The sequence below is a fragment of the Pelodiscus sinensis genome, chromosome 10 (genome assembly GCF_052426305.1).
Source record: "Pelodiscus sinensis isolate ZL-2025 chromosome 10, ASM5242630v1, whole genome shotgun sequence".
Taxonomy (NCBI): Eukaryota; Metazoa; Chordata; order Testudines; family Trionychidae; genus Pelodiscus; species Pelodiscus sinensis.
In genome coordinates, this window is record NC_143061.1 from 34,735,089 (window position 1) to 34,749,644 (window position 14,556).

A 14,556-nucleotide genomic window follows, 5' to 3' on the forward strand; every position below is an offset into this window, starting at 1 on the left:
CCCCAGCTGGTTTTCTTTCCTCCCATTGCCTCGCAAATGGTCTTCTCATCCCTGTATATTGGGGTGGGCAATCATTTTTTTTTTATGGGGGGGCACTACCAAGATTTTGGTAAGTGGTCAAGGGCCGCACTTTTCTGTGGCGAGCATGCAGGGTCAGGGATGGAAGTTGGGTTCTGAGGGGAGCTCAGGGTAGAGGACTGCGGTGCAGGAGAGGATGTGAGATCTGAGTGGGAGTTTGGCTGAAGGAAGGGGTTGCAACCTGGGATGGGATTAGGATGCAGAGTTTGGGAAGGAATATGGATGCAGGAGAGGATTCTGACCTGGGAGAAAGGAGTAGGAGGGAGTGCAGGTCTAGGAGGAAGTTGTGACTTGGGGAGGAAGGTGCAGAGTGTTTGGGTGGTGATCTGGGGCAGGAAGTAGGGGAGTTGGAGGGACTCGGGGTGCCAGAGACTGGCTGTGGCCAGGAGGTAGGTACTTAAGTGGCTCCCAACTAGCAGCCCAGCAGGACCCCAAGGCAAAAGACTCCGTGGGTCGGATCTGGCCCATGGCCAGATCTTGCCCACCCCTGTTCTATATGCTATTAGTATATGCATACTACATCTTACCCTTGCTGTAAAAAAAATTTAACAACTTCTCTTTTTAGGAATACTAAAAATAAAATTAAAAGGCCGTTTAAGAGTTAAATTTGCTTTTCTATTAAAATAACTCTAAATTTAACTTTTGGAGGAAAAACATACAGAGCTGTAAAATGCAATGGGTTTTTTTAGGTCAGCAAAAGAGGCAGAGGACAAAATTAAAAAGGCTCTAGAAAAAGGAGAAGTTCTCCCTACAGAAGCCAGGTTTGACTCCAACTGTATTACACCAGGTAGGAAAATTGCTGGTTACTTACAGGAGAATTACTGTGATTAATCATTTTGTCTTTCTGTCATCTGAAATTTTTTCTCTTCTCCTTCTGTTATGTATCTGCTTTTGATATGTTTGAATTGAAATTACAGGATTTCTGAAAGTGCCTGAGTGAGTAAGGAATACAAATCAAACTGATTTTTCAATAGAATTTGTTCTGCTAAGCCACTTGGATGCTTTTGAAGAGTCTTCAGGTTTTAAAATTAAATGTGTGAGATTTTCAAAAGTACTCCACCTTCCATCCTTTCCAAAAATTAACTTTTTTTCTATCACTAATATCCTCATAAACAGGGCTCGACAAACCGCGACAAAATCCACTCACTAGCCCCGCACTGCGCATGCGCCAGACCTGCACTGCGCATGTGCGCGCTGCTGGTGAACGGGGCGACTGGCTGAAATCTACTCACCATGGGCGAGTAGATTCACGGATTTGTCGAGCCCTGCTCATAAATGTGTAAATGGAATTTGGTTTTACCCGTGAAAGTTCATGATCTGTATCAGGGGTCGGCAACCTTTCAGAAGTAGCGTGCCAAGATTTAACTTATTCACTTCTACTTATGGATGTGTGTGCCTGGGGCAGGAAGGGGCTGGGGCAGGCGGGGTACAGTGACCATATTTTCTGAACCAACTGCACCTAGGGAGAACTGTTTAATTTAAAATATTAAACAGATTAAGTGTTTTAACTTTCTCATGTTCGTTTATCAAATTCTGTTTTAAATAAAGTAAAATATTAATTTATGTCTGTAAAGGGTCCCCAGTCAGCGGGTGGGCCTTCCTAGAGTGCCCACACATCTGAGAGGCACTCCTCGGCCTCGCCATTGGCCAGGCAACAGTTTGACGCCCAGCCCTGGGTCAGGGCGGGTGGACAGACAAGGGGTTAACACAAATAGTTCAGAATTTAAGGTGCAGCCCTGGGTCCTGCACAAGTGTCTATTTCCAGTTGTTCAGCAGTTAAAGCTCTGACCAGGTCCCAGCTGGGCAGGGATTGAGTCTCCTCACTCCAGGAGAGCCAACAAGCGCAGAGGGTTTTGCCCCACAGGGAACCTGCCTCCCAAAGGGGGAGTGGTGGGGGGGATGCAGGCCCACCCTCTCCACTCCATCCTGGCCCAGGGTCCTGATAGTGGTGGCCTTGCAGCCACTAGGTTGGCGGGGATCCAGGCTGTTACACGTGGACAAGGGCAGGGATCAGTGGGGGTCCAGGCCACAACACGCTGCCCACCCAACCTCCGTGTCCTTAGCCGCCCCGAGGTCAGCTATCCCTGGGCCACTTTCCAATGCCCCCTGTGGGCCTACCAGATTCTGGCAGAGTGTCCGTGTGCTCTGGCTCAGGCAGGGGTCCTAGTTGGCCAGCCTAGTCGTCGGTGCCTGGCAAGGGTCACAGAGGGGTCACGTGGGTTCAGGCAGTGGCTGGTGTCTCAGCAGTCCGGGCCAGGGCTCTGGGGTTGACAGGGGTCCAGGCGGCCCAAACCAATCCTCTGGCCGGGGCAGCACGGATGAGGCCTTCGCTGTGGGAGCAAGGGCCAGGCATCTCATAGTCCTAGACCCGCCCTCTGGCTTCCTGTGGGCGGGGCTAAGTGCAACTGGACCTGCCAACAAGGGTTCGTAGGTGGTGCTTCCTCTTCTGGTTAGTGGGTGGCTCATTACAATGTCCCACACAAAAAGTATCAATGTTTTCTTTATTTATGGCAGGGGTAGGGAACCTCTTTTGGATCAGGGGCCACTGGCCTACAGAAAAATCAGTTGGGGACCACACAAGTGAGAAACAAAACAAACAAACGAAAAAACTCCTCCAGAAACCCTCAACCCTCACTGATGTGGCCCCCAGCTGAGACACCTAATTCTTCTGGCACTCTAGTCCCCACAAGGTGAGAGGAAGGGACAGGGAGCACTGAGGTTCAGGGCTTCCCATAGGCCAGATTTACTTTTCTGGGGTTCTGATTTTAGTGGATTTTGTGGAACTCCTTAGGCTCTGGGGTGGGGACAGAAATGAAGGTTTCAAAGTGTGGGACAGTGCTGCCAGCAAGTGGGATAGGGATGCAGGAGGTGGGGTGCGGAGAGCAGGGTCTGGAAGGGAGTTTAACAGCATGAGATGGTGTGGGGTGGGGATATGAGAGGGAATTTGATGGCGGGAAAGGTTGGGGAAGTAATGAAGAAAAGATGAGAGGATGAGAATGCAGCCAAATAACTAGTTGGGAAGGGACGCAAAGAAGTGGAGTGTAAAGAAAAGTGCAGCTTCTGCAAAGTAAAATTGTATCCCTCTTACATATTTCCACTGGTCCAGGCTTGCTCCACTCAGCCCCATGATTCGCCCCTGTAGCCTGGTCCCCTGCATTGCCCCATCCCCATCAGTGCAACCCCTACCCCCTCCCATCCTGTCCCCGCATCCTCCTTCAGCCCCCTCACCCCCACATCCCTTTGCCCCCACCATGCATGGCAGCAGTGCTGGGACTCGCAGCCCCCCCGGGAGCAGTGGGGGGTGGAGGGGGAACAGACAGAGTCACTTTGCCAGGGCTTGCCCCTCATCTGTAGGCCGCTGCTCTGGGGTTGGAGTGGGCAGAGCCTAGGGTTCCAGTCCAGCCAGACACAGCAGGGTGCCAGGGAAGGGGCTCCCTGCCCCCGCACACACACTGTGGGGAGCAGCACAGTACAACCTGGGCCCTAGTGCCACAGGGAGGCAGTAGCAGCTCATGACCGGCCACCCTGCCCTGGATCTGCAGAGCAGCTCCAGTCCTGCCCTCCTCCCAGAGCAAGGAGCAGAACTTGTAGTGAACAGGGGAGGGAGGTTGTTAACCCCTTAGCTCCTGGGAGCTGCACACCCAGACTGAGCAGGGACAGTGCCAAGGATGCGGAGCTCAGTGTGAGGTCATGCTTCCCGCTCTGCTTGCTGGGTTGTCCTGGCCCCCACGCACTACCTGATTGCCCTTTCAGCAGGAAGGCAGAGCTGGTTCTCCAGCCTGCAGCTGCATGGCGACTGCAAGGTTCCAGCCACTGCACAGAGGAAGAAAGGTACCAAGCTCCCACTGCGTATGCCACTCAGAATCGGCTCATATGCCACTTTTATGGTATGTGTGCTGTAGGTTGCTGTCCCCTGATATAGATATTTGTTAGTTTCTAAGGTGCCACAAGACTGCTTATTGTTAAATGACAAGTATCTGAAGTCTGAGTGTTAGCTGTGTTAGGGTGTGCCTACACTGCACCCTTAGTTTGAAATAAGATACGCAATTTGCACTACGCAAATTGCGTATGTTATTTCAAATCTATTTCAAAATAGGCTATTTCGAAATTTGACGCGTCTACACAGCACCAGATTTCGAAATAATACATTATTTTTAGACATCCCTTATCCCTAGTGGAAGGAGGTTTACAGGGATGCCGAAATAGTGATTGGCTATATTTCGCAATAGCGGACCCTTTCAAATGACATAGGATAGCTATTTCGGGATAGCCTTGCAGTGTAGACGTACCCTTAGTCTGTAACTTGAAAAAAATGAACAGTTCTGTGGTACATTAGAAACTAACAAATATATATTATATATCATGAGCTTTTGTGGATAAAACCCACTTCAGCTCATCTGATTAAATGGATTTTACCTACTAAAGCGCACGATGTAATATATTTATTAGCCTTTAAGGTGCCACAGGACTGCTCATTGTTTTAAAGTGTGTCAGAAGGTTAACTTAAAGATTTCTGTTACTAGGGACCGATTTCATGGCCAGGTTGCACGAACATCTGAAGTATTTTGTAAATATGAAGATTTCAACAGACAAATCCTGGCAAGGTGTAACTGTCTACTTATCAGGCCACGAGGTTATTATGTTTATATTACTGATTTTTTTTAAATAGTATTTTGCGGAATAGTGTTTACTGAATTATTTTGTCTTTACATTTAGACACCAGGTGAAGGAGAGCATAAAATTATGGAATTTATCCGATCAGAGAAAACAAAGGCTGATTACGATCCAAACACAAGACACTGTCTGTATGGTTTAGATGCTGATTTGGTATGTGCAAATATAATATATTCCCACAAAATATTGACTAGATGCCCAAGTCACAGACATCATAGCCTTTTGTCATTATGACAAAAATATGTTTATGGCAAACTAAAAATTTACAATGAGGAACCACTGAGCAAGGAAATATCCTGGCACCGATTGTTTCTTGAATAATAATAAAACCCCTTTGTAATTATTTCCACAGATTATGCTTGGATTAACAAGTCACGAGTCACATTTCTCACTTTTAAGAGAAGAAGTCAGATTTGGTGGCAAAAAGTCCCAGAGGTAAACTGCTTCTGAAAAACCTTATTTATAGAAAGAAAGGTCATCCAAAAGATGTTGGGTTGCTTACAATATTTTCTTTAAATGATTGCATATTTAATCAGTCAGGTAATTGTTGTATTTTAATTTGATTATAAATAAATTTATCTGCATTTATAATATTCATTTTATGAATATTAATATGCATGTTTTTCTATTTTCCTGAATCAGCAAATAGGAAAAAATGCTATAGTTTTGTGATAGTGGAACTTAGTATCATCTGAATTGCTAGGAAATCCTGAGAGCTGTAGTGCACCACACTGTGCCTCTGGCTTTGTGCTGTAGGGTAGGCAGCTCACACTACACTGGTGGTGGGCAACCTCTGGCCCAGAGACTCCCTGGCTGCCCTCCTCCCCTACATGCCTCGTGCGCGTTGGGGCACCAGAGCATTGCACTTACCTCCTATGACCATGCAAATTACTTGATTTACGATCCATCCCTGCTGCTGCCCCTCTGTCCCAGGGCTGGAACACTGCGAAATCAGGTTTTCGCAGCTATTCAAGCTCTGGGAGAAAGGAGGCAGAGTGATGACAGAGCATGAATCAGGTTATTTGCATGCTTCAAAAGTGCTGAGATTGGGAGGAGCAGGTAAATGCGGAGCTCCCGTGCTCAGTGCGCGAGAGGTACGTGGGATAGGGGGAAAGACAGGGGAGCTGAGGTGAAGGAGGGCCATTCATGCAGCCCACTCACTATTTGTGGTTGCCCATCGTTGCACAATACTGATGCTGTTTCCCACAATAATATCCTTGTTCTTATAGATTGATTCATTAAAAAGAACACTAAGGACTTGTCTACATGGGGAAATTGACCCAAATGGCAGTTGAGGAATAAACTATTCTAGAATAGCTCCCTCCGGGTCATTATTATTCCAGAGTCTAAGAACCCTGTTCCCAGTTTCTTTTAATCAACAGATAAAGGTAAATCATAAGGTGGCATCTTCTGGGATTAAAATGTCCACACAGGAACTATTCTTATCACTATCCCTGTGTTAACAGGTCCTAAACTTCTTGGTGACAGGGAAGTGGGGAAGGAAGGAAGGAAAAGATAACAGCTTTTTTATTTGCAAGAAAGCTGTAAGCTACTATGGTAATGAGAGCCATGTATGTACCTAAAGAAATACCTCTTGTTGATGTGCTTTAACTAAGAACACAAAATAAATTCCAGTGCAAAAGGACTTTACCAGGTCTAATAGAGTTTCAAGTCAGAAGGGACCCCAGATCATCCAGTGTGACCTTCTGTATATCAGGCTCCCATGCCCACCCACTAAACCAAGCAACCAAAATTAGACATAGGTCCACAGGAGACTAAACTATTATGTATTAAAAGCAGAGAATAGGAGGGGCTGAGATGCACTAAGGCCTCCACAATGACACAGAATTGATTTAGTGGAGTGTAATCAGATGATCCCAGGAAGTGACCTGCACCCTATACTGCAGAGGAAGGATAAAACCCCCAAAGTTCACTGCCAAACTGGTCTGGGTGACTACACCTGCTGATTATCTAGAGGTTGACCATGAAATCAAGAATCAGCCAGATAAGCATCTAAGAGTAAATGCTTCATGCATTCTTAGAGTACTAGCCCGCTCTGTCCTGCATCCCCTTTCCTTCTGGGTCATTTCTGATATTACAGAGGAAGTAGATAAAAAAACAAACCCAAAACCCAGCCAAAAGACATTGGGGAGAAGGGGAAAAAATACCTTCCTGATTGTCTGAAGCCCTTGTGTATTTATTCCCTTAACTTGAAAATGTGCCATAGGGCCTTGTTCACCAAACTTGCATAGGGTTGACTTTCATCCAGATAAACTTCAGAGAGAGGATATTTTATATTCATAACATACTCCCAGGCCAAAAACAGCAGTCTGTGTATGATTCTGTGCACAGGCTTGTCCGCAATGGCGGATCCCCAGCAATATTAGTACTTTGGAGTTATTTAACCTTTCTTCTATTCAGAGCACTTCACAGATAGTATCTAGTTAGTCTTACCATACCTTCAAAGTAGGCAAATAAGGATTTTTAACACTGTACTAGTGGGAAAGTTGTGACACAAGTTATATTGATTTGTCCAAAATCATAAACTGGATCAATATCTGAGCCAGGAGCAGAGTGCAGGAATTCCCGTTTAACATACTTGTGCTGAATCCATTAGACCACACTCACTTTTTCAAACTCAGCATGTCTGTTTTCTTAAAAGCAGACTTCTGCAAACATTTTAAAATCCATGTCACTACTCACATGCTTAAAATTTGGCAAGTGTGTAATTGTTTAGTGGATTGGAATCTGAGTCTCTGCTGCTTTTTAGAATACTTGCTGGGTAGCCCATAAAGCAAAATTGTATTATTGAAACATTATCTTTGTAAAATACAGTTAGTTTTTTTTTTCCTGACCATAAGTATTCAGACGACATAATCTTGAGCAATGCAGCCAAATACATACTAGGTAAGTACTTTTTGGGGTGTAATTATAGTGGACTAATATACATACTTCAGAAATATTTATAAATAGTTGATTTCTGTGTTTCAAATAATTTACAGAGCATGTGCTCCAGAAGAAACCACATTTCATTTACTGCACTTGTCATTAATGAGAGAATATGTTGACTATGAATTTTCACCAGTAAAAGTAAGTATTAATGGAAGCATAGGCAAAAGATGTTAAAACTTTATATACAAACTTGATCATAAAGATTTTCTTATTTTTAGGACAAGATTTCCTTTCAATATGACATTGAAATGATAATAGATGATTGGATCTTAATGGGGTTTCTTGTAGGCAATGACTTTATTCCTCATCTACCTCATTTACATATTAATCATGATGCACTGCCACTGCTTTATAAAACATATATGGCTGTCCTGCCAGAACTTGGAGGTAAGTAGTTTAAACAGAAACATTTTTATAGTTCTGGAACAGAAATCAAAGGAAAGATTAAACTGAAGTGTTGCCTATACAAACCTCATTAGTTACAGTATTGTTTCATACTACATGCTGAAGTGTGTTCTTACTCAATTTATTTTTGTATCTAGTTCCATGGGTATTAATGCTTTTTTCATAGCATTATTGTTTGTTGCTTTTGGCTTGGCAAGAATAACAAAACAACAACAGAAAAGATGATCCAGGAAAGGAATGAGAAGGGGAAAAGACTGCAATGATAAGAATGATGTCTCGTATCACTTGCTCACTAATAAATCTGCAAGCTACCAACATTTTTATAATACATCAGTTTTATTGTTGATATATTATTATTTTCAAGATGAGTTATAATAGTTATATTTATTTTTTCCAGTGTGGCTATTAGAAGGTATAAAGTCTATTCATAGATTGTTATTTTTTAGGTTATTTGTTTAATTGGTAGCATGGAGAAACTATAGGTCCACAGGTAAATATGTAGATTTTTTTATGAGATATCCAATCTGTATTAGGAGAAGAAAGTATAGTATCTTTAAAATACTAAGAAATTTCAGAGGGTTTAATGGAGTTCTGGGCCTGTAGTGGGACAGTGGATGGAGAAAGACGGATTGAGTAACAACAGATGGAGAGAGGAAGTTTTCTGTGGTGTACATGTGGAAACTGACATGAAAAATTGTACTCTCTAGGTTTCAGTGGGAGAATATTCTGATAGGAATTTTCAGTTTTAGTTCTATATGCACTAAGTATTCTTTAGTTTACAAATCATTATGAAGAGTTTAGCATGTACATTATTTGAAAGTAAGGACTCTAATTTTGTTGCTGTTAGGTTTGATTAACATCCTCTATATATAATGTGTTAGGAAACTTGGAAATTTTTCTGGAGACGATATTATTTGGTTGCCTAAAAAGGGGCTGCTATTATACACAGAATTTTTAATGGATTTTAGGAAAATTTTAGTGTCAGACTTTAAATACATACAAGCTTTTTTCCCAATAGGCTACATAAATGAAAGTGGGCATCTGAACTTACAACGCTTTGAGAAATATCTTACAAAACTGTCAGATGTAAGTAACCTTCTTTTGATTCTATAATGTGGTCCTTCTTGCCATTTGTAGTTTTGGCACACAGTCTAACTCAGTAGTCCCCAACGCGGTGCCCGTGGGCACCATGGCACCCTCCGGGGCATTTATGTGTGCCCGCCTAGTTACCAGGGCCCACCCCAGGCGCGCGACACATGCGTAGCCCCTGCCCCAGATACCCAGCAGCCCCAAAAGGTTGGGGACCACTGGTCTAACCAATTGTCATCTGATCTGATTGTCATAAGAGATTGTGGAGAGAAAGGCAGGAAATTAAGTAATTGGTTTTAGATTATAGCAATTATCATACCTTGCCCCTGAAATCAAATGAGAAATTAGTTTACAGTATGAATGTGTTAGATGCTCAGAGAAATGGACAGCAGCAGCAGCATACACAAACTGAAGCAATCCTGATGGCTTTCAAGAGCCAGCACCATTATGGTACATTGCAGGATTCTGTCCTAGAGGTAACAAAAGGCATGAACCATGTCAATGTGGATAGGGTGTTATCTGCATATGAATGCTTGATCCCAAAACTAGTGATATTTTATAATGTATCGAGACATGGTGGTACATTATCTCTCATGGATGAAATTCCATAGGACTGGAAAAAGCTACATTTAGTGCCACTCTATAAATGGGAAATAAGGATAAGCTGGGGAATTGCAGACCAGTCATTTTAAATTAAGTAATTGGAAAGATATTTGAGCAAATAATTAAGCAGTCAGATGCCTATAAGATAATAAAGTGATACGAACAGCAGAATTTGTCAAGAACAAATTGTGTCAGACTAACCTAATAGCTTTCTTTGACAGGATAACAAACCTTGCGGCTAGGAGGGAAGTGGTACATGTAGCATATCTTAACTTGAGTAAGGCTTTTGATGTTGTCCTGCATGACTGTCTCTTAAACAAATAAGTGAAATGCAACTTAGTTGGAACTACTGGAAGACTGGTACATAACTAGTTGGAAAACCATTCCCAGAATTGTTAGTAGTTGATAGTCAAGCTGAAAGGGCATATCAAGTGTGGTCCTGTTCAGATCAGTCCTGGCTCTGCTTCTGTTCAGTATTTTCATAAATTATTTAATTTGATAGAGAGTACGCTTAAAGTTTGTCTATGATACCAAGCTTGTAGAGGTTGCAGGTGCTTTGGAAGATAGGATTATGGTTCAAAATGGGTAAATGGTCTGAAGTAAGTAGGAGAAAATTCAATAGGGACAAATGAGAAGAGTATTCCACTAAGGAAAGAACAATCAGATGCATACATACAGTGAAAATGACTACCTAAGGAGTACTGTGGAAAGGGATCTGGGGACATAGTGGATCAAGCTAAAAATGAGTCAACAGTGGAACACTGTTGTTAAAAAAAAACGCCCAAATATTCTGAACTGTCTTAGCAGGAGTTTTGTAAGATGGACACAAGAAGTAATTCTTATGCTCTACTTCATACTAATTAGGCCTCAACTGGAGTAGTGCACCTGGTATTAGGCTCCACATTTAGGAAAGATGTGGATAGATTGGAAGAAGTTTAGAGAAGAGCATCACAAATGATTAAAGGTCTAGAAAACATGACTTAAGAGAGAAGAGTGGAAAAAATAGGGTTTGTTCAATCCAGAGAAGAAAAAACGTTAGGGAAAAAGTAGGTTTTCATATACTTAAAAAGTTGTTACAAGGAGGAAGGAGAAAAATTATTTGCTTTAACCTCTGAGGATAGTACAAGAAGTAATTTGATTAAATTTCGGCAAAGGTAGTTTAGGTTAGAAATTAAGGGGCAAAAATCCTGTCAGGATAGGTAAGTACTGAAATACATTGTCTAGGAACTGGTTGTGGAAACACCATCACTGAAGATTTTTAAAAGGAGATTAGACCTGGTGGTCTAGATTCCACTTAGTCCTGCCTTAATTTCAGTGGACTGGTCTAGAAGACTTCTTGAGGTCCCTTCCAATTCTGCCTCAGCTCTTGGGTTAAACATTCCTGTACAGATAACACTTTATGGAATCTAATGCAGATTTTACAGATGACAGAAGTGACCTGCATTTTCTATTTTATATACTACAATGTTCACACAGCAATAATTTACATTGCCTTTAAATTAATTGTTCAAAATTGAATCTCTACACAGTTTGATCGTGAGCATTTCAGTGAAGTCTTTGTAGACCTAAAATGGTTTGAAAGCAAAGTAGGCAATAAATACCTCAATGAGGCAGCTGGTATCGCAGCAGAAGAAGCAAGAAACCATAAGCAAAAGAAACAGAAGGTTAGTATTTTAAAGGTGCAGCTTTGAAAATGTAGACATACTAAGCGGTTTGACAAAACATATGAGTAAATATCTGTTAAATTACTTCTTAAATCTCAAACTGTTAAATGTGTTGTTTTATATTTTTATTTCTAGCTTTTTAGAAATCAGAAATTATGGAAACATTTAATATTTGTGGAGTGATATAGCTCTTACACATGCTTACACATTCATACATGCTTTTCATTGCCATTTTCTCTCAAATTAAGTAGATATTTAAAAAAATTACAATGAATGCCTTTCCATCAGCTGCTGTGAAACATAATTGAGGCAGAAGTCATACTGTGAAAGTTAACCTTGGCAGCTCAGAAGATGGGTCTGTCAGTGAGCTGTATAATGCTGATTAGGAAATTGCTTACTCCATCAGAGCTCATAGATTTTATATCAAAATGGCAACACTGCAAAAGTCATAGGGACTGGTGCTGGAACAGCTTTTCTTTGCGATGGACGGGGCTGGATGCAGACAGGGGCTACTGGACTCAGCGAGAGCTGGGACAGAGATGCGGTGCCTCTGCGTTTCAAATATAGTAAGAGAAAAGCAGCTCTTACTACATTTAAAATGCAGAGCCGCAGTGCAGGTGGTTTCTGGAGCCAGCACAAACCAGGACTGCTCGATCCCAGCTCCTGGAGCTTCTCCTGCTGTGGATCTGCAGAGCGGCCCTTATCAACTAATCGTATAGTCGATACAATTGTATTGACTACACGATTAGCCAGATAACCACAATTTAACATCCTTAATCTATGTACTTAATTCTGCCATTCACTAGTGCTATTTCATTTTTATAAAAGTAAAACATGCTTTAATAAGCATGTGTTTTAATACAAATATCTGTACTCTTGGATACTTTCTTATCTATCACAGAAGTGGAGGGTAGCTGCACAGTAAGTGGATAACCTTCTTGATTGATCCATAAAATGTCAGTGGCAGCTGTCCAGAAGACAAATTTCACAGCTACTATGAAAAAGTGGCTAGATTACGGGCTGATGATATGGCGGCCATCTACTATAAGTGAAGAAAAATGTAGCACCCAAATGAATACAATAACTGGTCAATATTATCACATACGTTCTTTCTGCCCCCCAGTTTCTTTCTAGTCATTTGGGATCTGTTAAAGCTCACTGCTAAATATTAGATCACATAATGGCACTATGATCACTTGAAATACATAAACATTTAAGTTCAGCTTAGAGGATTTTTAATCAGACATATATTAAACAATATTTTACAGTATTTTTTCCCATCTCTATATATACAAAAAATTGGGATGACAGAGTGATGTCATCACTTCACTGCATCATCCTACACCCCAGCCTCCGCAGCCTAAGAAGGGGAAGCAGCAGCCATGGCTCAGGGCCCCCCCCCCCCCCCCCACCACCACCCTGCACCGCTCCACGAGGGGGCACTCTGGACTTCCTGCTGATCCCTGGCTCCCCTGCAGGATAGCCAGGGGTGGCGGCAGCAGCCTCCAACCCCACTTCTACTTCTAGGTCCAGGGCCCTGATGCTAGCTGCCACTATCGCCTGCCTTAGGCCAGGCATTTGGGCTGCTGCCTGGTGCTCCAGCCTCATGCTCCCCTCCCCCTCCTGCAAGATTTGAGAGCCAGCTGTGGGGAAGGGAGCAGCATGCTTCCCTGTGAGCCAGATCCAGTGCAGAGCCTCAAGGCTTTCTCCTCCTCCCCCTCCCCAGGAAGCCACCACTGGCACTCTAATCTTGCAGGGCTGGAGAGGGTGAGGTTAGAGCGCCAGGCAGGCAATGGCCTGAGCAACTGGCCCAAGGCAGAGTGTGGCAGCTTACCCATTGGAGCAGTGGGAAAAGCCTTCAGTGCATGGGAGTGACCGTGGCACAAAAAGAAGCAAGTGCTGCCCCCCGACCCTCATGTTCAGATCCTGCAAACTCCCCCTTTCACCCCCACCCAGTACTTCACTTATCCCCCTCCTCCACTGTGTGCCCAGCCCACTCCTACTCCCTCCCCACTGGCCAGACACCCTGCCTTGGCTCGCTTCTACCCCCTCTCCCCAGCCAGACACCCTGCCTGCTCCTGTCCCTTCCCCTCCCCCGGCCAGACACCCTGCCCAATAAAGGCCCAGCCCCCATCTGGCCACAGTGTCCTGTCCCTGGCTTCAATCTTGGGGCAGGCCCCGTGGTCCAGCCCCCATCTGGCTGCAGTAAAGCTGTTGGCAGCCTTCCTCCTGCTGCGGCATGGTCTGGAGGAGAGGTCATGATCAGCTGTGGTGGACAAATGGGGGGTTTGGCAAGCATAGTAAGCAGGGGGCACAGCCCCTTAGTAGTTCCTTTTTAAAAAGTGTGTGTGTGTGTGTGTGTGTGTGTGTGTGTGTGTGTGTGTGTATAAAAGCATTTTTGCAAAACAGTTATAGGGAAAAACAAGTGTAACTCTTGGAGGTTGTTATAAAATGTAAAAAAATATATTTACTTTAGCATTTTGTACATTGCACATTGAAATTTATTGTGTTATGTTACCCACATATTGCCATGTATTTCTTATTTTAATTCAACTGTGAATTCATAATTTTAATAGATTCAAGAAAACTCCATGTGTTTGGCTGCTCTAGAGACAACTGAGGATAGAGTCGTGACTTCTCCTAAAAGTAAGAACAAATTATTATGCAGCATATGTACAGGAGAATCCTGCTGATCTGTTCAAATGTTTGGTAAACCAGTTGTGACTTGGTAAGAAAGTGCAAACAAATAATTTTTTTTTTAAAAAAGCAATATACTTTTCCCTAATAACCTTGGCGGATGAGGACAAAATAATGGATTCACTTTTTTGCTTGTATGTTCGTTTTTTAAAACTAGTCCAAAGTACCTAAACAGGATATGTTTTTTTTTTTTTTTTAATTTAAACTATTTAAATTTAAACTATTAAATGTTTGCTGTATTTTGGTGCAAATTATAAATGTGAAGATTATTGTTTTCTAAGAATGCTCCCATAAGTGTGTGGGTTTTTTGGGGGTTTTGTTTTTTTGTTTTGTTTTTGTCACATAGTCAAAGGTTGTAAATGTTATATAATTTGCCACTATCTACAGACCCTTA

At 42.7% G+C, this 14,556-nt stretch overlaps 1 protein-coding gene across 3 annotated transcripts in view; it reads left to right on the top strand.

Moving 5' to 3' along the window:
* XRN1 (5'-3' exoribonuclease 1) overlaps positions 1-14,556 on the top strand; it is an 88,550-nt gene that overhangs the window by 10,319 nt on the left and 63,675 nt on the right. For all 3 annotated transcript variants that reach the window (XM_014574044.4, XM_014574045.4, XM_075937651.2), the window contains exons 3-11: positions 768-865; positions 4,602-4,711; positions 4,795-4,905; positions 5,105-5,187; positions 7,755-7,842; positions 7,923-8,091; positions 9,128-9,195; positions 11,331-11,465; positions 14,042-14,111. In XM_014574044.4, the coding sequence (XP_014429530.3) occupies positions 768-865; positions 4,602-4,711; positions 4,795-4,905; positions 5,105-5,187; positions 7,755-7,842; positions 7,923-8,091; positions 9,128-9,195; positions 11,331-11,465; positions 14,042-14,111 (932 nt within the window). The remainder of the gene's footprint in view (positions 1-767; positions 866-4,601; positions 4,712-4,794; positions 4,906-5,104; positions 5,188-7,754; positions 7,843-7,922; positions 8,092-9,127; positions 9,196-11,330; positions 11,466-14,041; positions 14,112-14,556) is intronic.